A 24,540-nucleotide genomic window follows, 5' to 3' on the forward strand; every position below is an offset into this window, starting at 1 on the left:
TCGCAGGGTAAGGCAGGAAACCCGTTTTTCACTCTTACTGAAACTCATCTGAAACCGCTTTTCAAGCACGTGTTCACCCTTGGGCCAACCTCACCTTCTTCAGCGATATCAGGACGCTCTGGAGACTTGCGTGGGGCACGGGTGAGACTAGCTTTGTGAGCGGGTATGTGTGATTGAGAAACTTGCTCTTACAAGTTCTTCAAGGGTCCTCGACGTGCTCTCCAGCTGTTGGCTTTCCTCCGCGGTCTGCCTGCCCCCGCTGCTGGGTCTGCACAGAGAGGGTCTGAGCCACTTACTGCTGCTCAATGGGGAAAGAGTAACACCCCAGGGGACTTAGCTCAGTGGGTCCTCGACTTCAGATTTCCCTCGTCCCATCAGCATGGCAGTTAATAGAGACCTTAGCACGAGAATAATACTAAGAAAACAGGACACATGCCCCAGGGAGTGGCTCCCAATCTTGTGTGTACGGAGAATCACCCACCATTCCTGTTTAAAATACCCACACAGGGCTCCACACCCTGAGACGCTGGGTGGGGCCCAGGGCTCCGCACTGCAGCAGCCACCGGGGTTATCCTGATGCTGGAGGTCTGGACCCCTCTTCCCTAAGCGTTAGCTCAGGAGTGCAGGATCCCTCACCATGCTCCTAGCGCATCAGTTCACCCTCAGGGTAAAACGAACGTGCATTTTCACCTCCCTTCGAGGCCTGACCAGCAGGGAGATGCACAGAGGCTGGTGGTGGACAGTCAGGTGGGCGCGGGGCGGGAACACGGACGCACTGGGAGCCTTCCCCCCGCATGGTCAGCCCCAGAGCAACGAGCAGGTGACCCGATGACACTCGGAACATCCACAGGCAGGGATCTGGGCCACAGGCAGAAGCTGAGAGCTGTCCCAGCCTCTCGGGGCTGTAACGTGGTAAGCATGGTTGGGGAGCTTTAATAATTCATTCCTCTGCACTCAGAAATATTCAAGTTGTTACTTTATACGCGGCCCGGTGTGCAGCGACCGGGGAACATCGTGAGTAAATGCAAAAGGACATCCATTTCACTCTAGCGGAGGAAGTCAGACATTAAACAGGGTTCTGATGCATTTTTCATTTATCAGTATGTTCTAGGGAAAGTGGAACAGAATAATGTGGTGGTGAGTCAGCAGCAGGGCTGCGGGGTGCTGGGGGAGGCTGCTCCGTGGGAGTCTTCGGGGAAGACCTGCACTGAGGGGACAGGGTGAACCACGGCCCAGGCCACAGCGGGAACCGGCCTGCCAGGCAGGGGAGCAGGAGAGGAGGCTCCAGAGGCATGTTGGGGACGGAAATGTCTCTGAGAGCACTGAGTGACAGGCAAGACAGTGAGGGGCGAGCCAGAGAAATGGCTGTCCTGGTCCTGGAGGGCCTCTTGGCCGACGTCACACGTGGCATGTCACCAGGAGCATGCAGGGGTCACTGAGGGCCACGTGCCATGGAAACCACGAGCGCTCGTAGAACGACAGGTCTCCCCTCGCGGCGACCTCATTGCTCAGTGCTGACCAACATGAGGCCGGTCTGCCGGGATCCACGCGTCCGTCTCCAGCTCAGAGCGAGAACAGAGCTGTTCACTCAGCACCTGCAGAGCTGTCTCTACGAGCAGAAGCTCTCTGGACCATTGTTCAGTAGCTGTTCTCCCCGGGCCACACTGCGAGGGAAGGACAGTCATTTTCTATGTAGCGGTAGAGACGGTGGGTGGCTGGCTTCCCAGACAATCACCGCAGGAGCCGGAAGCCACGCACCTTCCAAAGCCCAGTTCTCTGGTGACTTCTCGCTCCACGGAGCCCGTCACCCCTGCTCAGGCACGACACCTGTGGCACCCAGGGCCCTGGGGAAGGTCTCCTCTCTGCCCTCTGCAGAGATTCCTTCACAATCTACCCCCCAATTACAAAGGACATCATCGTCCTTCACAATCTACCCCCCCAATTACAAAGGACACCACCGTCCTTCACAATCTGCCCCCCCAATTACAAAGGACACCACCGTCCTTCACAATCTACCCCCACAATTACAAAGGACACCACCGTCCTTCACAATCTACCCCCCCAATTACAAAGGACACCACCGTCCTTCACAATCTACCCCCCCCAATTACAAAGGACACCACCGTCCTTCACAATCTACCCCCCCAATTACAAAGGACACCACCGTCCTTCACAATCTACCCCCCCAATTACAAAGGACACCACCGTCCTTCACAATCTACCCCCCCAATTACAAAGGACACCATGTCCTTCACAATCTACCCCCCAATTACAAAGGACACCACCGTCCTTCACAATCTACCCCCCCAGTTACAAACGACACCACCGTCCTTCACAATCTACCCCCCAATACAAACACACACCGTCCTTCACAACTACCCCCCAATTACAAACGACACCCGTCCTTCACATCTACCCCCCCAATTACAAAGGACAACACCGTCCTTCACCATCTACCCCCCCAATTACAAACGACACCACCGTCCTTCACAATCTACCCCCCCAGTTACAAAGGACACCACCGTCCTTCACAATCTACCCCCCCAATTACAAAGGACACCACCGTCCTTCACAATCTACCCCCCCAATTACAAAGGACACCACCGTCCTTCACAATCTACCCCCCAATTACAAAGGACACCATCGTCCTTCACAATCTACCCCCCCAATTACAAAGGACACCACCGTCCTTCACAATCTACCCCCCCCAATTACAAAGGACACCACCCGTCCTTCACAATCTACCCCCCCAATTACAAAGGACACCACCGTCCTTCACAATCTACCCCCCAATTACAAAGGACACCACCGTCCTTCACAATCTACCCCCCCAATTACAAAGGACACCACCGTCCTTCACAATCTACCCCCCCAATTACAAAGGACACCACCATCCTTCACAATCTACCCCCCCAATTACAAAGGACACCATCATCCTTCACAATCTACCCCCCAATTACAAAGGACACCATCATCCTTCACAATCTACCCCCCCAATTACAAGGACACCTCATCCTTCACAATCTACCCCCCAATTACAAAGGACACCACCGTCCTTCACAATCTACCCCCCCAATTACAAAGGACACCACCGTCCTTCACAATCTACCCCCCAATTACAAACGACACCACCGTCCTTCACAATCTACCCCCCAATTACAAAGGACACCACCGTCCTTCACAATCTACCCCCCCAATTACAAAGGACACCACGTCCTTCACAATCTACCCCCCCAATTACAAAGGACACCACCGTCCTTCACAATCTACCCCCCCAATTACAAAGGACACCATCGTCCTTCACAATCTACCCCCCCAATTACAAAGGACACCATCGTCCTTCACAGTCTACCCCCTCAATTACAAAGGACGTCATTGTGCTATTCGAGTGATGGGAGGACCGTGTTGTCATTGGAGGAATTCTTTACTTTTAGGAAGAGCCTCTACAAGATGTTGTTTGCACACTGGACTGTGACAGCATCCCTGAAGTTATGTCTCTAAGTATTTTGTTAGTTTGCCAAAGAGTTGCGACCAATTATTATTACGGGGATGGGAGAAGTCTCGTTATTTGCTGTTTGTCTCTTTCGATCTGTGAAACACACGTCGTGGCTGTGCCCACAGCCCCGCTTCCCCGTCTGTCCTGGGGGCTGGGACACACCGGCACCCCCAGCTCGGCACGGGCCAGGAGCAGGCGTTCAGGAAACACACCAACACTGACCAACTGTCTTGTGGAGTTCTGGAATCAGAGAAAGGGGGTGGAAAAGAGAAAACGTTTAGTATTTTAAACAGGACTTGTGCAATCAGGTCTTTCCCTCTCTGCTCTCCATTTCCTGAGGCATCTAATCCGCCGAAGGCAAGGAATCCCCACCCCCATGCGAAGTGTCCCTTCCAACGTGCACACTGTGCAGGGGCTTGCCAAGGAGATTACTACCCAGAACTTAGACCGTTCTGCTTACAAAACGTGCACAGTTACAAACACACGTGAAGTGATAAATGCTGGGCTTGGCCTGGGGTTTTGCTTTGTTTTGTTTCATCATCTTAGCTGGGAGTCATCCATTCATTCCTTCGTGCACAGAGCGTTTACCAGCGTCTGCTGTCCCCGGGGCCAGGCTGGGAATCGACCCAGACCCAGCTCCTATCCACCCAGCTCCGCGGATTGGCTCCTGCCCACACCGCGGTCTTCTCCAGCATCTTTGGTTTCTGATTTTTAATGGGTCATTTTTTTTCCTGTCAAACCCTCTCAATTGAGATTCTAGCCATCCTGATCAACCTACCAAATGTCCTGCCACATCTTCCCATGAGACAGGACGTGCTCCATCCCCCCACTGCCTACTGTTTGTCACTCAGGGGCATCGGCTGGGCACCAAGATTTACTGAGACTCCCGTGTGCCCCCAGCCCCGGAGGTGAGGGAGGTGGGCCATCTGAGGAGTCACCGCCAGCCATGGTGGAACTGCCCCAAACTCCGGGTGCCTGACTCCCAGGGCCCCGCTCTCAACCCTCCAGGTTGCCCTGAAGTGGAGATGATGCTCCTTGGAGGACACCAGGGACCAAAGAGACTCCACTATCTATTAAGTAAAAAGACTTTATGCCATGGGTTGGATCTTTCCTGTTGAGACTTTGAAGAAAATGCATGCTCTGTCACCCAGAATGGGACTGGACAGAGCCCTGCAGAACAAGACCTGCTGTGGGGTGAGGGGCGCCGGTGCATAGGAATCCCGGGGGGGCTGCTGTTCATCAGTGACAAGACAGTCAGTCCTGCCGGTCTCTCTGAGACATCTGGGAAAGCCATCACGCACGCTGAGGCCGAGGCACCTGTAATGGCAGGGAGTACAAACAGAGTCATGCCGTGATCACAGGGCAATGACATGTTTCATAACCCATCATCCACAGAATCCTCTCTTATCCCAACTTCAGCATCGTTGGAATAATTTGATTCAATGGGCAGAAGCCTAATGCAGGTTCGGACCGAGGTGGGAAGGCCAGGAATTATTTCTATCACTTACCCTCCCCTCCGCTAGCTGTCCAGCAAGCGTGAGGCCGCATCACTAAGTCGTATTTGTACGAAGAGGCTGGGGAGCCAAGGAAAATGCTTTCCGTGCTGGGGCAGTAAATCCCAACGTGCATTTGGGCCGCAGATTCGCTAGGAGAACGGACAGAGGAAGCTGCCCTGCAGATGCATGCTTGCTGCTGCTATCTCAGGGCTAGCATGCAGAGTTCAGTTCAAGCACCAAACAGCTCCAAAAACCTGATTTTTTTTTTTCAAAAATGGGTCAACCACCCCAGTATTCGATCTCCTAAGACAGTTTGCCCAGAGCAGAACGAAACGGCGGGCTGTGGTTCCAGGAAAGTAATATCATGACCTACATTCCCGTCATTATCGGGCCACGGGAAGACTGTCCTCTTCTAGAAAAATGGGATAATGAATCAAATTACCTTGAAAAGAGTTCTGTGAATAGAAGCTGACGTGCTTCTTGACTCTGGAACTTTCCACACAGATGCTCTCAGAGGGAAAGGGGGCTGTGGGAGGAGGGTCTCTGCCCCACCACGGCGGGTGGGCTTGGCGGAGGAAACAGGTGAGGGTTTGAGGAACTCCTGTCCTTGAAATGGGACCCTCTCGAGCTGACCCCCACCCCCACAAGCCTCTGTACCCGGAATAGCCCTGATCCACAGCCCCAGCGGCAAGAAGAATAAAAATGCGAACCCTCAGAATTTATGTAAGGGGCTGAGTAATTTTCTGGAAAAGACTCATTAGCATTTAAATAACAAGCTCCACTTGCTTAAGCTTCCACTTATCAGGCTCCTAGTGCCCGGAAGACATGTAGCCTCGTACCCCTGAGAGTGCTTTTCTCTGGGCTGAGAACTGTCCCCTGGCACTCCAGGGGAGGACGCGTTATCATGCATACCTTGCCATCCAGACAGCCTGGCCTGCTGGCACAACTCACATTCTGATCAAGGCCGGAAAAAAAACCTTCCAATAACGTCTTCCGTAAAATTTTGCAAGTAAGGGTTGAAATGTGTCTTAAAATCAATGCCCCGGAGAATATGCATCGAGACAGAGCATGTTAATGAGCTGGGGAATCTTAAAATGCATTGATCGGGCTGCTGCCGCCTTAATGCTCCTCTCCAGCGCTGTAGAATGATGGATTGGGTTCCAGGTCCAATAACCAGAAACTTGCAAGGAGGAAAATCCTCCATTTAACAAGAAAGTCATTCCGCCACGTTCAGGCGTCTGCCTGCCGTGACCCAGCATGGAATTACAGACGCGCCGGGGTCACGGGGGCCGTGTCAGAACACGCAGATGTGCAGGGCAAGGTGTGTGGCCGAGTAATAGGCGATCTCTGCGCCAGACGCCAAGTCTGGGGCTCCATGCTCATCACTGGGTAGCGGGGTCGCTTCTCTCTGAGCTTCCCCAGCTTCGCCCATCAGGTGACCCTGGGCAATACGTATGCATCCGAGGACCTGTGTGTGCCAGGGGTTAGCGTTAGCTCCGAGGCAGATGCGAGGCTGAGCCACCAGCGCTGCCCTGGACGGACACACGGGCTCCTGGACGGACACGCGGGCTCCTGGACGGACACGCGGGCTCCTGGACGGACACGCGGGCTCCTGGACGGACACGCGGGCTCCGGGGCCCAGGAGCAGGGCGGGGTGCTGCAGCTCGGCCTCTCGGTTTTGTTCCTTTGAAACTGCTTCACTGCGGTGAGCGGTGAGCGTAGGCTGCTGCGTTCAGAAGTGTCCAGGCCGTTTTGAAAGGTGACCGCATAAAACTGCTCCTGGAGAAGCGGAGGAGTCACAGGTGGAGAAGGCCCCTCCGCGGCTGCCTTCACGCGGGAGCCTAGGGCAAGCGCCGCAGGCCGCGGAGCCGCTCCCTTTCCGCAGGCTCCGGAAAGGCACCGCGTGGCCACTCCGGGTGAGCGGTCTGTGCTGCAGGACTTCCTTCGCTCACCGGAGTCGAGGACCTCGGTCCCCTGTTGACGTGTCGCCTTTGGTTCTGGATTTAGAGACAGTGAGAGCCATGGGCAGCAGCCCGGGTAGACACAGCCTCCGCCTACGCTTGGGACAGGAGACGGTGACGTCAGACACTCAGCGACCGTTTGGTCTCCATGTCTGTGTCCAGGTGCAGACAGTTTCACTGAAGAATTAAGCTACCATGTGCAAAGGCCAAAGAGAGTGTCAGGACAACAAGACATGGTCCCTCTGCCCGGGGAGCTTGCAATTTAATTAACGAACACAGCAGTCATACTCAAGGCAGTGAGTCAAAACAAGAAAAAACTGTTTGGGGAGACCCCGTGTTAGTTTCCTGCGCTGCTGCAGGAACCACGAACTGAGCGGCTTAGACCGGAACTTATTGTCTCCCGGTTCTGGAGGCCAGAAGTCCAAGAGCAAGGGTCACGCGCCCCCCGAAACCCTGAGGGTGGATCCCTCCTCGCCTCTTCCTAGTTTCCGAGCGTTGCCGACCACGTCGGACGTTCCTTGGCCTACATCACCCCAGTCTCTGCCCTCAGCATCCATGGCCTTCACATCCGGTGTCTGTCTCCTCTTCTTATAAGGACACTGGTCATGATGGGTCAAGGGCCCACCCTACTCCAGGATGACCTCATCTTAACCAATTACTTCCATCTGCAGTGACCCTATTTCCAGACAAGATCATATGCTGAGGTCCTGGGGGTTAGGTTGCAGGCAAATCTTTTAGGGGAACACAGTGCAACCCACAGCGACACCTCCATGTGGAAGACTGTAGACAGGCGGCCACACCAGAGCACACTGGCTGCGCTCCTTGTATTACAGAAGATGGTGATTCTCGGGAAGTTTATTGAATGTTATGCATCAGGTCATGAAACTATTTGGAGCCAAAAGCAGGGCTCAGATCCGGAACAACTGCAACCAATTCTAATGTTCCTTCCCTTACAGGTTTCTTTAAATGCTTAAGAAGTGCATGAACATCTCAGACCACGGGAGACAGGAAAGAGCACTCTGGACAGGGATAGTCAGGGAGGGCTTCCTGGAGGCATGAGCCCGCAGGGCGGGGCGGGAGCACAGCACTGAACGCCTGTATCACAGCTGGCCCAGGCCTCTGGAGACCGAGACCGACATTGTTCTTGACTCTTCACAGATCCCACCACCAGGAGGAACGCCAAGGCTGGGCCCACAGCGCGAAACCGGTACGCCAGCCAGTGGACCCTCAACAGGCCCCACCCCACCATTTCAGCGCACACCCTCACCACAGACTGGAGGCTGCCCACGCCCAGGGCCGCGGGCTCGATGGACAAGGAGAGTGACAGTTACAGCGTCAGCCCCTCACAAGACACAGGTAGGGCCTGCACACCCCGTCCCCATCCCAGCGAGGAGCCCGGCCCACACCCGGGGCTTCAGGGGCGCCTACTTCCTCTCTGTCAAGGCCCCTTTCCATTTGTTAGGCCATCGATCAAACAGAATCCAATGCCCTGCACAGCGCCGATGACCTCTAGGGCCCAGTGACTTCTGTAGCAGAACCAGGAGGGTCTGCTTTTCGGGTGCCCGAATCTCAGGATCATGCTGCTTTCTCCTTCTCACCCCACTGACAGAACAGAAATGTCTGCATTTTCACCCACACAATCGCAGTAACTTCTGATTATACTCTGAGGGCATCTGACCCACGGCCTAAGACGCTGCACCTGAAGTCAGGTGGCAAGGCCGGAGCACCCCTGGGGTGATCCATTTGACAAGTAAGCAGGGTTGATTATAAGGAAAGTCATCTAGTCTACACTGTCAACCACCACGATTTCACTGCAGAGAGAAGACAGGGCCTAAAAATAGCACTGGGTGGCAACCCCCTTCTATCTTAAATTTTGAAAAGAAATTATATCTAAACCTAATAGCTGTAGGAAAATTTAAGACTCATCTTCCTTTGTTCTAGAAGACATACTGCAAAAAATAGTGTTCCAAGGGTAGAGTGTCACCGCGTACACTTATTTCTCTTAGAAGAGTCTCCTAGTTCCCCAGAGGCGACTTCTAAACTTCTAAATGTGTGGGCTTCAAATGCAGAGATTCCTCCAATCACAGAGGTACCCCTTTTGGTCCTGGCAAGGTTCTAGTCCCCATCAAGGGTGGGCAGACACAAAGAATGAGTCCCAGAGACCAGGGACCATTCTGCATGGTGGCCAGTTTCCGGCGAAGTCACAGCCTGGTTTCTGCCACCCATCGGGTCTCCGCTGATGGGCTGCGGAGCCGTGTTGTCCACGTCTATTCGAAAGTCTCTGTGGTGCAGATGAACGTGCGGGTCCGAGCAGGGAGGGGCACTGCGGGGCACTTATGCATATTCCCAATTGTTTGAAAGCAAAGCAGAAATGTTAAAGGGGGATGCATTACTGATTTATGGAAATGTCCCGGGCTGGGGGCATCTGACTACAGCGAGTCGTTGGAAACAGAGTTCCCCGAGCCCACCTTGCTGAGGTTTATGAAGCGGCCCCCGGGTGCCAAAGGCAATCCTCAGACAGAGACTCGCCTCCTGCTGGGGCGTGCACGCAAAGTGGTAGCTCACCCATGTTCTCTCTGCCCACACACAGATCGCGCTCGAAGCAGCATGGTCTCCACAGAAAGTGCCTCCTCCACGTACGAAGAACTGGCCAGGGCCTACGAGCATGCCAAGATGGAAGAACAGCTGAGGCATGCCAAGTTCACCATCACCGAGTGCTTCATCTCGGACACATCATCCGAACAGTTGACGGCAGGGACAAATGAGTACACAGACAGCCTGACCTCCAGCACCCCTTCAGAGTCGGGGATCTGCAGGTTCACTGCGTCTCCCCCCAAACCTCAGGATGGAGGGCGAGTGATGAACATGGCGGTTCCAAAGGCACATCGGCCAGGTGAGGAGGGAAACGCGCCCCCTTGTTTAGGGAAGCCCCACCCCGGGTCACCGCCCCACCTCGGGAGCCCTCTTGGCGTTTAGACGGGGGCTCTGTTTGCTGGCTGCTGCTCAGTGAACCACACCAAAGTTATCAGTTTACAACAATCACTTCTTTGGTTTGAGTCCGAAATTTGCTCATGGGGGCAGCTCATCTCTGTTCCAGCAGGTCGGACAGTAGGCTCCATAGGGCTGGAGGAGCCGCCTGCACAGTGGCTCCCTCCCTGGAGAGTCGGTGCTCACCGCATCCCTCTATGTAGCTTCTCCACCACAAGGTGGCTTGGGCTTCCTCCTATCATGGTGACTCTGTTCTCAGAGCCAGTGTCCCAAGAAACAGACAGTGGGAATAGCCAGTTTCTTAAGGCTGGGGCTAAAAAGTGACATATCACTTCTGCCACATTCTGTTGTTCAAGGAACCCAGATTCTTGAGGAGACCCCACACAGACACATCACCACTTAATGGGAGAAGCATCAACAGCAAGGGGCTGTGTTTCAAAACCACTGTACTGAGGGCTTCCAAGGGGAGAAATGCACCAGCATTTAGACCTTGGTTTTACTGAGTTACCCGACGTGACAGTGACTGGCTAAGGTGCCATCCACTGTAGTCTGGTCTCTGCTGTGAGCATGGGAAAGTGTGTGGGTCTGTGGATGGAGCGCTGAGCCCTGAGGCCTGCAGGGCCTGGCAGATCATGTCAATGAACGACGGGAATACGAAGCAGGGGAAAAGGGAGTGATGGACAGTTGACAAGCTCAGTCACTGTCTGAAGCAAAAGGACCCTAGCAAACTCCCACTAACGGATCCCAAGTGGAGTTGGGGACCAGTCTGAGCGAGTTTCTCAAGAGAAGCCAGACGTCTTGGTTTTATGTGGACACGCACAGTTTCTGCGTGTTGGCTCAGATATTTGCAAACCATTACACAGGGCAAATAAAACACACCCTTAGGCTGAATCCAAGCCAAGGCGGCCAGCTGTAGTCATTCTCTGAAAAATCACTTTTTATTCTCCCTGAAATAGCTTCCTGTAGACTCTCCTTCACTGACTGGCCTGGCCCTTCTTGTGGAATCAGTTTTATTTCTCTTTCTCCCATTTCCTGATCCACTATACTAGTTCTATTTCAAATATTTATCTTTACTTTTAAATTTCTGTGATTCCTTTGGGTTTTATGGCATCAGGCCCAGCTGAAATGAGCCTCATAAACGCATCAACGTAAATAAAATAAGAATCGTCTATCCAGCAACTCATCTTCCAAGCAGAGAAAGTCCATGCCAGCAGACTTTATTTCTTTTCCTTCCGGCTACCTCCTCCCTGGGGGCACAATGAGCTGTTATCTATGGGTGTAGTTACTTCAGGTAGTTTTGTTGTGGTCGAATTTGTGTGCAAAGCAAATGCAGGAAAACGTGGGCCAAATGCCATGGCTTCCTGTGGCCGTCCAGCCTGAGTGTGAGGAAGACAGGAGAGGAGAGAACGTGCCTGTGGGCATGTCCTTAGCCTCCCTGGGCTTCCCTTGGCATCAATAAAATGGGCAGAACACTGTTACCTGCAAGCGCTCACTGCCCGACATGCACAGAAGCCAACACTATGGCACCTGATTACGAGGCCGATTGGCAAGGAGACCGGAGGCAAGGCTCAGACCTGTCTCCCCTCTGCAGCGTTCAGAGCAAAATTCAAGGGGTTTCAGCACTGAATCTCCTGGACAGCGGGCCCTTTGCTTCTGGGCCTGGAAGGGTTCCCGGTGCTCAGGTTCTGGTCATGCCTTGGACCTTCGCTTCTGGGCTGAGGGCGGGGGAGTTAAGGGTTCGCAAGTGTTGCTCTTGAGTGGTGTATCCAAGGTTTAAACTCTGCTTCTGGGTCTTGGCAGAAGCAGGACAGGTGCACTTTGAGCTGGTCCTGCGGGTACAGCATCAGCACCTGCTCTGCGGGGCTTGTGTAAGACTGACGCCCACGTGCAGGGGAAGTACTGAGCCGTGGTTGCCACCTGTTGATGTTGGCGGAGTCCCAGTGACTCCGGGGTGCTCTCCAGATGGGCTGCTGGCTCATCGACACTTCACACGTGCCGGCTGCCTTCTCCCCTCCTCCTTTTGTTGGTTTTCCTTCAGTGGCCACTGATGTCCTGGCGCGTGTCCACCTCACTTGCTGTCGCCCAGTTCAGTACTGTATGCTTCCATCTGAGATGCGCGGCCACCGTCTCCCCTTCACGATGAGCTCCGGGGTTCCAGGCCTGTCCCGTTCGTGCCGGCCTTGAAATAAGTCAAGGCTCGAGTTCCTCTCGGATGACTTGTCCCTATTGTTGGATTAATACTGAAAAGAAGTTTCAGCCTTTTTCATGACGTTGTTGCCTGTGTCCGTCAAAGCAACGGACAGATCGCAACTAAGGAAGTTGCTGTTGTCCACATATACTCTTTAGACTGAAAGGATTTCGTAACTTTAAGTATGAATAATTTCGTAAATCAGTGCAAGTCCTAATGCTCACAAACTTTGTTCTGTCCACTCTGGATGACGGTATTGTTAACCCTTAATAGACTTTGTAGAAAACAAAATATGTCATTCTTCTGGAAGTCTTTCTGTGGCTCCTTTAAGGACAGCTGGATTGAACCCTGGGCACAAAACCCGAGGTTACAATGTATCACCCTGTGGCTGGAGGCTGTGTCCAAACCAACACTTCCTTCAGCCGTGTGCTGTTTCATCACGGTTCTAGGTGGTTGTCAGTCAGTTTGTATCTCTGGGAAGCCCTCAACATCTCTGGATATTCTTCTTCTCACCATCAGCTCCTCTTTTTGGGAGATTTACAATTCCAAGCCTTTAAGTACTCCGCAAACGAGGATCAAGTTAAATGAACGTGGCCAAACTGTGGTTCCAGGAAGCTAGGAAACGTGTCTTGTGTTTCTCTCCCAGTGTCTAGCAGCTATCTGGCAGCGCGATGCCTAGTCGAGAAATACGTTTAAATGATTTAGTGGAATTTGATATAGACTCCTACTGCTCTGTCTGGCATCTAGTAGGTGCTTACTAAACATTATCAGGTGAATGAAATCAGTGTGGTTGTGACAGTGATAGTCTGGCCAGTTGGTTAAAATACTACAGTTATTAGGAATTGTTAGTAAAATACCAGAGGACATTGAAGTACACATCATCTTCCAGGCTGACTTTAAACAAAGTGAGTTATTTTCTGTCCTTGCTCTCAGCAAGTTAAAATGAGGTCTCTTCCTCAGGTGAGGGGGCGCGCCCCATGATGCGGACCGCTCACAGCGGAGGCTGGCATGAGAATCTAGCGTCAGATTTTAATATTACCCGGAGTTTTAATTTGCTGCATTTTTAGGACTTGTATATTTTAAATACCATGCCATGTGTATAATTGTTCTGTTTTCTTCAGCGAGAGATGGCTATTTCTGTCTTTAAAAACAAACAAACAAGATTCTCTATTCCTCTGAGAAATCGCTGGAAAGTGTAGCAGCATCTTCTCCTCTTGGCCAAGGTGGCTTCCACGACTTTGATTACATCTCGTCTTGGTTTCGGGTAGCATCTTGAAACACTTGCTAGCATTCTTAGATGACTGCTTCTTTATTCATGATGTGTGCCCTGTGCCCTCAGGAGATGCCATTCACAAAGCTACTTACATCAATTTCAAGCTTCAGCTATGCAACCTAATATGGCCCAGCCCCGAGCAGCCTGGGAATGTCGGCCCCAATGGAGCTCAGCTGCCACGTCCTGGGACCGCAGCCTTGAGGTTATGCACACCTCCGCCGCCCCATGACCCGCTGCCCGCTGCTGGGCTCTCTGCATAACCAGTTAGATGGAGCAGTTTGGGGATCTTGATTTTAGGATCCACACCCTCATGCTCTCCTGGGGGTGTGTTCAACCACAGGGAAGAGTGTGCAGAGTGACAGGTGGGGCTTTTGCCTGAGTCTGGCGACCTCTGCCGGGTCGCACCCTCCAACTACAGTGGACCTGCTTGTTTGCAGTTCTCATTGTGATCATCTGCTGTCCCCTGTGTGGTTCTCATGTTGGCTCTTGATTCAAAATTCGACTCCAGAGGTCTTCACTGCCAAAGACCCGCTCCCCAACCTCGCCCACCTGCATCTCCCCACCCTCCGAGGGCTGGAGCTCTGCTCCTGGCCGATGAACTGGAGCAGACATCCCATGATCCAAGGCATCACGCCCATTCCTGCCCGACAGATGTCCCTCCCTCCGCTTCTCCTTGGCGTCGGGCAGCCAGGCCCCAGGACTCGGGCTTGCATTTTCCTCTTATATTTTATACTCATGAAAATTTCATTATGAAACCTCTTTCATGAATGTTATTCCAAGAGCTGTAGAAAGGGTCTCCTTCCAAGTGCAAGTATTGTTGATGCCTACACATTGCATATGCACATACAAGCATGCACACACAGACACGCACACGTCCACATGCATGTGTGTACACACTTGCACACACACACGTATGCACTCACAGACACCATGCCCATACTCACAGACATGCGCACTGTTGCCCTGGCCTCCACCCTTCTAGAGATGGCCCTGCGTCCTCCCTCCGGCCTCTGCTCCCTTTCCTTCCTTCAGCAGATGTATTGAGTGCTCACTCAATAACTGGCCCTGCTTTAGGAGCAGAGGACACAACAGGATCCCCAAGACCCCCTTTGGAGGAACTTCCATCCTCGGGGGAGACAGACCCTAATCAAGTAAACACATAATATAGTTGCACATCATGGCAAGTGTTGGGAAGGGAAGAAAGCCAGGGGGAGGGGAGCAAGTCCGCAGCGGGGTGTTTTGGAGGGGAGGGTCAGGGAAGGCCTGGAGCCAGTGAGCCATGAGCTGAGATCTACACGATGGATGGAGCAGAGAGAGCCGGGCAGAGATCCCCAGGGAACAGTGTCCGGACAGAGAAGATAAGGCTGGGAGACAGGAATGACCTTGAGAGCAAGGGGTCCCTCTGAGCTGCCAAACGTACAATCTTCCAAACATCCCATAAATTAAAACCAGAAGGACCCTGGGGCCGTTGGCAACCCCTCACACATTGCTCCTCACTCCCTTTCTGGGCGGACCTACATATTCAAATGTGCTCGTCCGGCCTAGCTAGTAAACCACATCTCTCCGATGTGCACCTGCCGTCTCCTCTCCTTAAGGACCCTGCTTTCCTTTCAGCCCCATGTCCCTCGGACACACAGAGTGATGGTGGGACTGACTGGGAAGGGTCCCAAGCCCACTTGCCTCTCTCAGCCACCTCCTCGCCACCCTGGTCACAGTGCCCGAGCCCACTGACCGTCCCAGGAACTCGCTGTTTATTGCAGCTGCGCCTGTGCGGGTCCTCGGGTGCCCGAGTCTGTTCTCTGACTTCTGAGCCCCTTAGACAGCCCGTTGTTCTTCTTGGCTATCTTCTTGGGGTTCAGCTCTAGTGGTTGGGGAGCCCAGAGATGGTGGGAGGTGAGGAGGAGGCCCGTGCCTGACAGGCCAGCGATGGGGAGGCAGGAGGGCCGTGTCCTGGGGAGGGAGCAGGGGGGAGCTCCGATCCCAGCATTGCAGGTGGCAAGCAAGGCCCACCCAGTGACTGCATCTTCAGAAACAGGCCCTCACAGTCATTCATTCATCCCACATTTATTATCTTCTCTGTAAAAAGATAGTGCGCCCAGAATTACTCCAAGACATGAAAGTGTTAATATATTAAACCAACACTTCCCACAGTCTCCTTAGTTTATCCGAATAGCATGGAGTGTCAGAGGCAGCAACCAAGAGTCTTAAAGACACAAGACTGATAAACAAGGGAGTTGAAGAAACAAGGCAAAATCCAACTTCTGGAAGACAGGCTCACCCCTCCCACACACACACACACACACGCACGCACGTGCACACACACACACACACGCCATACATGGCCCAGTGCGATGTCATGATGAGTCAGGAGCCACCTGAAGGCCCCGGGGAACATACAGAAAGGTAAGAAGAAGACAGCAAAGACCATCGTCTTTCCATTTAGTGCCGTGTAGATGCAGCTGATACCAAGTCCTAATGCATCCTACTGCCCAGACTGGGAAGCCACAAGCCACAAGTTCAAGCGATGTAGCCAGCCCCCTGATACTGAAGCCCTTGCTCTCAGCATAAAGACCCCTGAGGTTCTGAGAGGCCAGCCTCATCTTCCTCACCACTCATGACCCCCACCCTCTGGACCCCAACTCTCTGGCCTCCTAAACTCCACCCCCTCCATTTCCTCTGTCTGGAGTGTACTCATTTGGAGGCTAACTCGTCCTTGTGTGGGGTACTGAGATGGGTCTGGCGTCTGGGACGACGCTCCAGCCACCTGAGCCAGCGGCCGGGCCACACGCGCCGTGTTCAGTTCTCCGGCGAGTAGGGGATGCAGTGCGGATGAGCTCTGAACAGTGCGTGCAGCCTCTGAAGCACAAGCCGAGTGGGACAGGATCTGTGTCCGTGGACCTCTGGTATCAGTCTCCCATGATTTATTCAGGGCTTCTCCTGGTTGCCGTTAGGGAGTGAAGATTCATTTACCAAGAGAGGTTGGTTTACACGTGTTCATTACCACGCTGTGCATTAATATTCAACGAAAGCAGCGTTCGATCTTGCCCACACTGGCATGGGCGGGCCACGTCGGACGTTCACCGAAATCGCTGGGGCCCCCGGGTAGCCTTCTGTGCTTCTTACTTGTGCAGTAATATCAAGCTTCATCCAGGCGCAGACATCAGACCTCGTGAGACACAGACGAGAGTTCCTGCGTGGGCGGCCCCGCAGCGGGCGTCAGCCCCCAGGGACCCTGAGTCGTGTCCATTCCACGTGAATTTGTCGTGACAGCCCATGTTTGTGTCACAGTTGCTAATAAAGGGGAAGAAGGCAACTGCTACGCACCTTGGAATTTGAGGCTCCCCCCAATGCACTCACTGGTTTCATACTGATCCCCAAATTCCTGATAGAGATGGCCCAGCCAGTTTTCAAAGGTGAGATAGGGCGTAAGAAGGAATTTCTTAGACTTAAAGGTTCCCTTGGAGATGAACATCCCCCCTTCAGTTGATGAAAGACAGGAGTTAGAACTGGAAGGGCCACAGAGCCATGCAGAGGCAGGGGTGGGGTCTGGACACGCAGCTCAGACGCCCTAACCCCCCTTTTGCCCAGTGTTCCACGCTCCCACCATCCGCTCAAGCCCAGGACCTTCCGACTGCCCTTCCGTGGGGTCCATCCTCACTCTCTCCCCTGAGGGACCGAGGCCGTCACCCCTTGTGGACTAGATGAGGCTGGGGCGTATGAACCCTCATCCTGATTGAATTCAGTGTATTTTAAGTACGATAACGATTCACCTGGAACTATGAACTCTGACCACCTAAGCTAGGTTTTCTCAACAGCAGGACCAGCGCTTACAATGGGGCTGTCCTGTGTGGGAGGGGACCGGGCAGCGTCCCTGGCCTCTGTCCAGTAGAAGCCAGTAGCAAGCCCGCCCCCCAGCTGTGACAACCCAAAGTGACTTCAGTCACAGCCATATGCCCCCAAGGAGCGAATCACCCACGGCTGAGAACCACCGACCCAGACTTAGACATTTTCTCCTGCGGTGCCTGGGGAAGGCAGGAAGCGTGGTCTGAGAAGAGACTCGTGGAATTACACCCATTATGGATTTCCTGAATCGATTCCTTCTTCTTCAGTTTTGATATTGATCTTGCCCTTCCTCCGAAGCTGAAATGCAGTCAAACGTGGTGTGTGAGTCTGAGTATATGGAGAAAGTTCCGGAAGCTTTGCTTTCCTGATAGGGACGGGGGGGCTCCTGGTTTGGGGCTAGAGAGGGGCAGGTTGAATGCAGCAGTTCTCACACAGTCGGGCCAGCCGTGGCCCGAAGCCCCTTGGCGGAGGAGGGCAAGCTCCGAGCCATACCCGCGGATGGACCGGCACCGTCGGGGCCGTCTGCGCTGAGTCGGGACCGCAGGCAAGGAGTTGTTGTCGCACCAGTGAGCAGACTGGTTAGGGACAGAGGGGGAAATCGATGCTGACTTATTTAGTCTAAACTTTTGGAAATATTAGTGTCACCAAAGGTCCCCAAGGGCAGTGTCGGGAGGATGAGAAATGGACCATTATGTCAAATAATAAGGCGTAACATTGAAATAATGGCTAAACCAGCCCTCCTTCCTCAAGGCGTGAGATAAAGGAGCACCTGGCCCCCAACTGGCACGGGATGGGGGTGCAGCTTATGGTCTGGGGGCGCTGCAGCCGAATGAGGCCAAGTGGAGAAATGCTTCCGTGACACGGATGCCCCGGGAGGGAGGCTGTCATTGTCAGGCCAGGGGCCAGGGCCCTGCGGTCACCTGTAACCTACGTCTGTTCTCACCACGCCTCCCCGGTGTCCTCTCTCTCCACCCTCCGCCACGTCCCGCGATCCAGTCCACGCCTTTCTTTTCCCTGTTTGTGGCTCCCGCCTCTTGTTCTCATCTCTGCCTTGTTCGGTCTCCATGTTTCTCCCCTCTGCTTCCATTTGTGTGTGTGTGCATGTGTGTGTGCGTGCATGTGTGTGCGTGTGTGTGTGCAGGTGTGTGTGCAGGTGTGTGTGTGTGTGTGTATGTGCATGCGCATGTGTGTGTGCATGTGTGTGTGTGCATGTGTGTGTGTGCAGGTGCGTGCATGTGTGTGCGTGCATGTGTGTGCGTGTGTGTGCAGGTGTGTGTGCAGGTGTGTGTGTGCAGGTGTGTGTGTGCAGGTGCGTGCATGTGTGTGCATGTGTGCATGTGTGTGTGCGTGCATGTGTGTGCATGTGTGTGTGTGCATGTGCGTGCGTGCGTGTGTGTGTGTGTGCATGTGTGTGCGCATGTGCGTGCGTATCCATCTCTCTGATCTCTAAACTATGACAGAGAGAATGTGGCAAAGAGAGCTGGACAAAGGAGGAGGAAGTGAGTGACAGACGATCATCCTCGCTGAAAGCAGACATGACGGCCACTGGAGCAGGTTGCAGGGGACCGGCCCTGAGACCGCGCCCTGGCTCTGCCATGTTTGTGGCCACGGGGAGGGGGGGGGTGTGCGCGCAAGGGGGCTGGTAGAAGAGACTGGAATTCAAAGCAAATGAGATCCTGGACGCCTGCCTCACTGCTACTTCCACACACACGGAAGAACTCAAGAGGGTCCTGGCTGATTAGCTGTGAGTGTGATGCCCACAGAGCACGCAGAGGGCGGAGAGGTGGGGGCGGGTCGGACAGATGCCTTCAGAGAGGTTCCTGTTCCCCTTGGAGAAGCCTCCAGGAGAGCTGCTTCTAGTCTAACCCTTTGGGGGCAGCTGGGCAAGCATGCACGTCCCCAGGGAGCAGAAGACCGGGAGACATAACCCTGGCTTGGCCTCTGCAGAGAAGGGACAGGAGGGACAGATTAGCCCACAGAGGGGCTCCTACGAGCTCAGAGCAGGAGGGCACCCCACAAACCACAGCCATGCTGGTTCCTGTGATGGGTCATTAAAGAGCAGTCCCCTCTTTCCCATGGATGATGGAAGCAGAGATGGTCACCCTACAGGAGAACTTTCAGAGAGACTTCACATGACATTTCCCAGCCAAGAAGGAGGGACATCTGTGTTAGTGTCCGGCGACTACCATGCAAAGTACCACAAACTTGGTGGCTTAAATCAGCACAAATGTATTCTCTCTCTCTTCTGGAGGCCAGAAGCCCAAAATCAAGGTGCGAGCAGAGCCGTGCCCCCTCCAGCAACTCGGGGAAGAATCCTTCCTGCCTCCTCTGGTTTCTCGTGGCCCCCACCACCCCTTGGCTTGTGGCCATGTCACTCCAGCCTCTGCCTCCCTCTTCTCCGTGTCCCAACTCTCCGTCTGCCTGTGTCTCATGAAGACACATGTTACTGGATTTATGGCTCACCTTAAATCTGGATGATCTCACCTCGAGATCCTTAACTTGACTACATCTGCAAAGACTCTCCAAATAAGGTCACATTCACAGATTCTGAGGGTGAGGACATGGACATACCTTTTGGGTGAACAGTCCTCAACCCACTAAAGAGAGAAACAAAGGTGTCGAAGAGTTCCCAGCTCATTGCCCTGGCAGATCTCAGCCCATAACTGCAGCCCCTCCAAGAAGAAAGACATCTGACAGTACATTTTCACATCATTATCTGATCAGTCCTCATTGTAATCCTACGTGGTAAGTTCTGCTGTTGGTCCCATGTTATGAGTGAGGAAACTGAGCCCAGATCGATAGCAGGTTAAATGCAGGCAATATCATCCAGACCTCCACTCAGCACCACCGTTAGAATCATTGTTTACTTTCTCATGCGCGAAGCAGGCAGATGGAGACCAGGGAGGTTAAAGCAGGCAGATGGAGACCATCAAGATGGTCACCACGGTTTTCCATTTAACTTCTCTCTTTCTGGAGCAATACGTGCATGGGTGGTCTCTATCTGTAGGTGTCTGAAGAACATCCAAGATGAATGGATGCCTGTACCCGGTTTCCCAGGTGGTCCTTGGAGAGCATGGGGTGGGATTTTAATGGACGCCAAGAGTCTTTAATAAGCAGAGATCGCCACTGATGAAGCTGTTGCTCCTTCTGCCTAAATGCGTGAAGGATGAAGAGAGCTGGTTGGCAGCACTCACGCTGCCGAGAGGGCTACTGTGGGCGCTAATCAGAAAACACACGCTGTCGTGCCCTGGCCGGTTTGGCTCAGCGGTTAGAGCGTCAGCCTGCGGTCCAGAGAGACCCGGGTTCGGTTCCCGCTAAGGGCATGTACCTTGGCTGCAGTTTGTCCCCGGCCCTGGTTGGGTCGTGTGGGTGGCGGCCACTCGATGTGTCCCTTTCACATCGATGTTTCTCTCTCTTCCTCTCTCTCCTTCCCGCTCTATCTGAGTGAAAAATGGAAAAATGTCCTCAGGTGAGGATTAAAAAAAAAAAAGAAAACACACGCTGTCGAAACAGCTAATTAGAGCATCATACAACTTAATAAAGCTTTGCCTGAACAACTGGGTGGCTCAGAGATAGTGGATGTTCAGTGATACCTGGCAGACCTACGCAGGAACCGCAAGTACCCCTCAAAGAGAGATGGTGCTGAGCTGTTGCCATTATTCGTGATTTCCAGCTCTCACCAGCTTTCCCAGCCACCCTGACCCTCCAGATCAGTAAATCTAAAGTGGGGACCCCTGAAGACAACAGGCAGCTATGGCCTCTGTCTTCTGATTTCACTCACCTTTGTTCCATGTAACCTCGGACCCGAGCATCCTGCAGCCCACTGGGACTGAGACGTGATTGCTTTTTCAGGGTTTAATATGTCCTTAATTCAGTGGAGAGCTGCTGGGGTAGAAACTCATTCCCAAATCTGTGACAATACATTACAAATATGTCAAGCGTTCAAGATTTTGTTGGGTCTCAGCAGGAGGCATTCGCGACCTACATTTTTAAATAACCCTGGGGGTAAATGAATTCTGCATTTTGTCAAGTATTGTTTTAAGGACACTAAGAAACAATAGCCATGTTAATAAATAAAAGAGCGAATTGATAATAATTTTCTTACTAGGATCTTAGGAAGAAAGATAGACACTTTTAGGGAATTGGATATATAAATATCCACAAATCTCAAAATTTGGTAAATTAGAGTATGTCAGTTGGTGTGTAAAATACTCTTACACACAGAGGACTTTTCCAGTTTATTTTTTGAATGACAGCTGTTAATGCTCTCAGGATACTTGTTTGCACATCATTAGCCCCCAGTAGAGAAAATAAATAAATACATCTGCTACCGTGAAGGAAGAGAAATGATTTTTAATGTCATCATAAAATGTATTCAGGACATGAGGTTTTTTTTATTTATTCAATTTAATTAAACATTTTCATTTCTCAGGAACACGACTAAAGCATATCTCAAGATACACCTGGACCTTCGACCTTGGCGTCTGTGATAACAGACCTCAGGGCATGCTGCTTCTGAGCCTGAATCCAGACCCACCAACTTGTTAACATCCTTTTCACAAGATGCCAGATCACGCCATCCTTTCTCTAAGAGCGTGATGCCACTTGGTTGTCAGGGCATGCATTAGCGGGCTGTCCTCTGACCCAGTTCCGTCTGAGGCCCACACTGACTTAGAGTACCTTAGATTTTGCTGAGCCCAATCTGAAGTGTTACCGTCTTCACCAACAGCGATCAGAGAAACCAGTAGCTTCAAGGTCACGGTTTTACGGAGTGGCCGAGACTAGATCTGTTGTTTTTGCCTTGTCCCCCCTGCCTCCCCCTCGAGCCCCTGCTCCCCCATGCACTTCCCGTCACCCCGGGACTCGGGAGAGCACGGTTCACACCGGTGCGCACTGTCACCTTGGACGTAGTTCTTTCCGTCGTGGGCTTTGGAGGATCTTGTTACCTGTTTGTCGGGTTGACGTGTGACACCGAAGAGCCTGGGTCCCCGACGGTAGAAAGGTCAGCGTGTTAGACGCAGGGATGGTTCCAGCCGCCTCTGCCGTGAGTCCGACCAGGGCTCTTGACAATCTCACGCAGGGGCAGGGGCATCTGTCTCTGAGCGGCCGGCGTGTGTGCACAGGGGCACGGGGCGTCCGCTCGCCCGGGGAGCAGCCCACTAACTCTCTGTGTTTCTTTGCAGGCGACCTCATCCACTTGCCTCCATACCTTAGAATGGACTTTTTGTTGAACCGAAGTGGTCCGGGCACCAGCAGGGACCTGAGTTTAGGACAGGCGTGCTTGGAGCCTCAGAAAAGTCGGACCCTGAAGCGCCCCGCGGTCCTCGAGCCCATCCCCATGGAGGCCGCCTCCGCCGCGTCCTCCGCCCGGGAGGGACAGCAGTGGCAGCAGGGGGCCGTGGCCACGTTGCCTCCGCGAGAAGGGGCAGAGCTGGGACAGGCAGCGAAAATGAGCAGCTCGCAGGAATCGCTGCTCGACTCCCGGGGCCACTTGAAAGGAAACAATCCGTACGCCAAGTCGTACACCCTGGTATAACAACCGGCGGACTGGACCGACCGCGGCTGTAAATACGGTTTAAAAACTTTGATCAAAGCTACCTTTTTTTTACGGAATTCCAATATTTATAATGAAAGAAAATTGCCAAAATATATTAAAAAAAAAAAAAAAAGAAGAAGAGAAACTACTGCAACCACAGACAGTGCAAAGACTCTCCTGCTGTTTTTCTGTCTGAGTGTGAGCTCCATCTGCCTGGGCATCTGATTTTTTGGGAAAGAAGTCCAGTTTTATGATCTTCACAGGCTATTGCATTTTTACTGATTTTCTACACCGTGCATGGGGGACTAAACCTTCTGACTGGAAGTTCTGTCACACACGATTCAAGGAAGAAAACGGGGAAAAGATGACGCTCTTTATGAGTTTACAAGGATCGCTGATTCGGGGCGAGGGGGACTTGTCATGTTTGCATACCTTCCCTTCCCACTGGGAACTGGGTCCTGGATCTGACCTTCTTCTGTTGTTAATTAGGATGAGTGCCGTCAGTGAAGGGGATGGGGGCGGGGTCAATTTGGTTTCCTTTTTTGGTTTATTTTTTAATTTAAAGAGACACTCTTTGCATTTTGTCTAAGCGAAATAAAGAAGAAAAGGTTGTCTGCCTTTATTTCCATGTCTGCTTCTCGCGTCTCCTCCCGATGGCTGCGGGGTCCTCCTTCCTGCGGAGGCTGGTGTCTGCAGACGCCAGGGCTGAACCCAGACCCGGTCTGGTACACCGGAGAGGCTGCCCACACTCTGGACTCCTCGGGGATGTCTGGGGGCGCAGCAGCGGAGCCACAGCCAGCTGTAGTCACAGCGGGGCTGGCCAGGTGGTCTCAGCCTCCCACGTGTGATGCTCCTTGCCTCCTGGCCCTCTAGCTGGACCAGAGGTCAGCAAACTATGGCCTGTGAGCCAAACAAATCCAACCCACTGCTGTGTTTATAAATAAAGTTTTATTGGCACACAGACCCACGCACCATTCGCATTTTGTGTTTCCTGCCACAGTGGCACGTTGAGTAGTGACCGCAGAGGCGGTGTGACCAGCAAAGCTGACGATGCTTCCCATCTGGCCCACTACAGAAAAGGCTGGCCAGCCGCTGCTCCAGGGCCCCGGGCTGGCCCAGCTTCTGAGGAAGGAAGGACCAGGAGGCATCCACGTGCCTACCTCTGGGACCTGTCCTGTTGCCCGGTGACTGGTACCTAAATCTGTAGTAGACGTCTTAGTAGCCGTGGCTGGTTCACATCCCTGTCCTAGGGAAAAACCAGCCCACAGTAAGTGATGTTCCTCTGAAAGGTAACTTAATTTCCTTCCTCTCCGTGTAAATCATTTACCATAAACCATGGGGTTTATCCCAGCAGAGAACTTCCTCTGACACAGCATGAACCCCAGTCTTCGTTATGACCCTGACACAGCGCGCCCTAGGAAGGGTACATAATCCCTCCAAACTCTCTTCCCTGAAAGGGAAAGATACACACCCAGGACTCCGGGTCAGACATTAGGCGATGACCATGCAGCCAGGGAGCCCACGTGATCAAACACATGGGGCTCCGTCACCCAAGTAGCAGGCTGCACACGCCCCTTCCTCTCCCTTCCTCACCTCTGGAGGCTCCTCTCAAAGCAGAGGCTGGTTCCAGCCCTGACCATCTGGAAGCATGTTCAGAGGTTTCTTTCCTCTTCGCCCTCCCTCTCCCTCTCCTTCCCACCCTATTCCTTCCCTCCTTCCTTCCCTCTTTGTTTCCATTGATTTTCCAGGCGGCCCATTG

At 53.0% G+C, this 24,540-nt stretch overlaps 1 protein-coding gene across 1 annotated transcript in view; it reads left to right on the forward strand.

Moving 5' to 3' along the window:
• The window catches only part of DSCAM (DS cell adhesion molecule), a 575,021-nt gene extending 552,107 nt beyond the window's left edge, over nucleotides 1-22,914 (forward strand). Inside the window, exons 31-33 of the mRNA XM_036242878.1 lie at nucleotides 8,112-8,309; nucleotides 9,544-9,846; nucleotides 22,429-22,914. Of these exons, the coding sequence (XP_036098771.1) occupies nucleotides 8,112-8,309; nucleotides 9,544-9,846; nucleotides 22,429-22,781 (854 nt within the window). The 3' untranslated portion in view covers nucleotides 22,782-22,914. The remainder of the gene's footprint in view (nucleotides 1-8,111; nucleotides 8,310-9,543; nucleotides 9,847-22,428) is intronic.
• Nucleotides 22,915-24,540: the final 1,626 nt, after the last annotated feature.

This window comes from Molossus molossus, unplaced genomic scaffold (assembly GCF_014108415.1).
Source record: "Molossus molossus isolate mMolMol1 unplaced genomic scaffold, mMolMol1.p scaffold_m16_p_5, whole genome shotgun sequence".
NCBI lineage: Eukaryota > Metazoa > Chordata > Mammalia > Chiroptera > Molossidae > Molossus > Molossus molossus.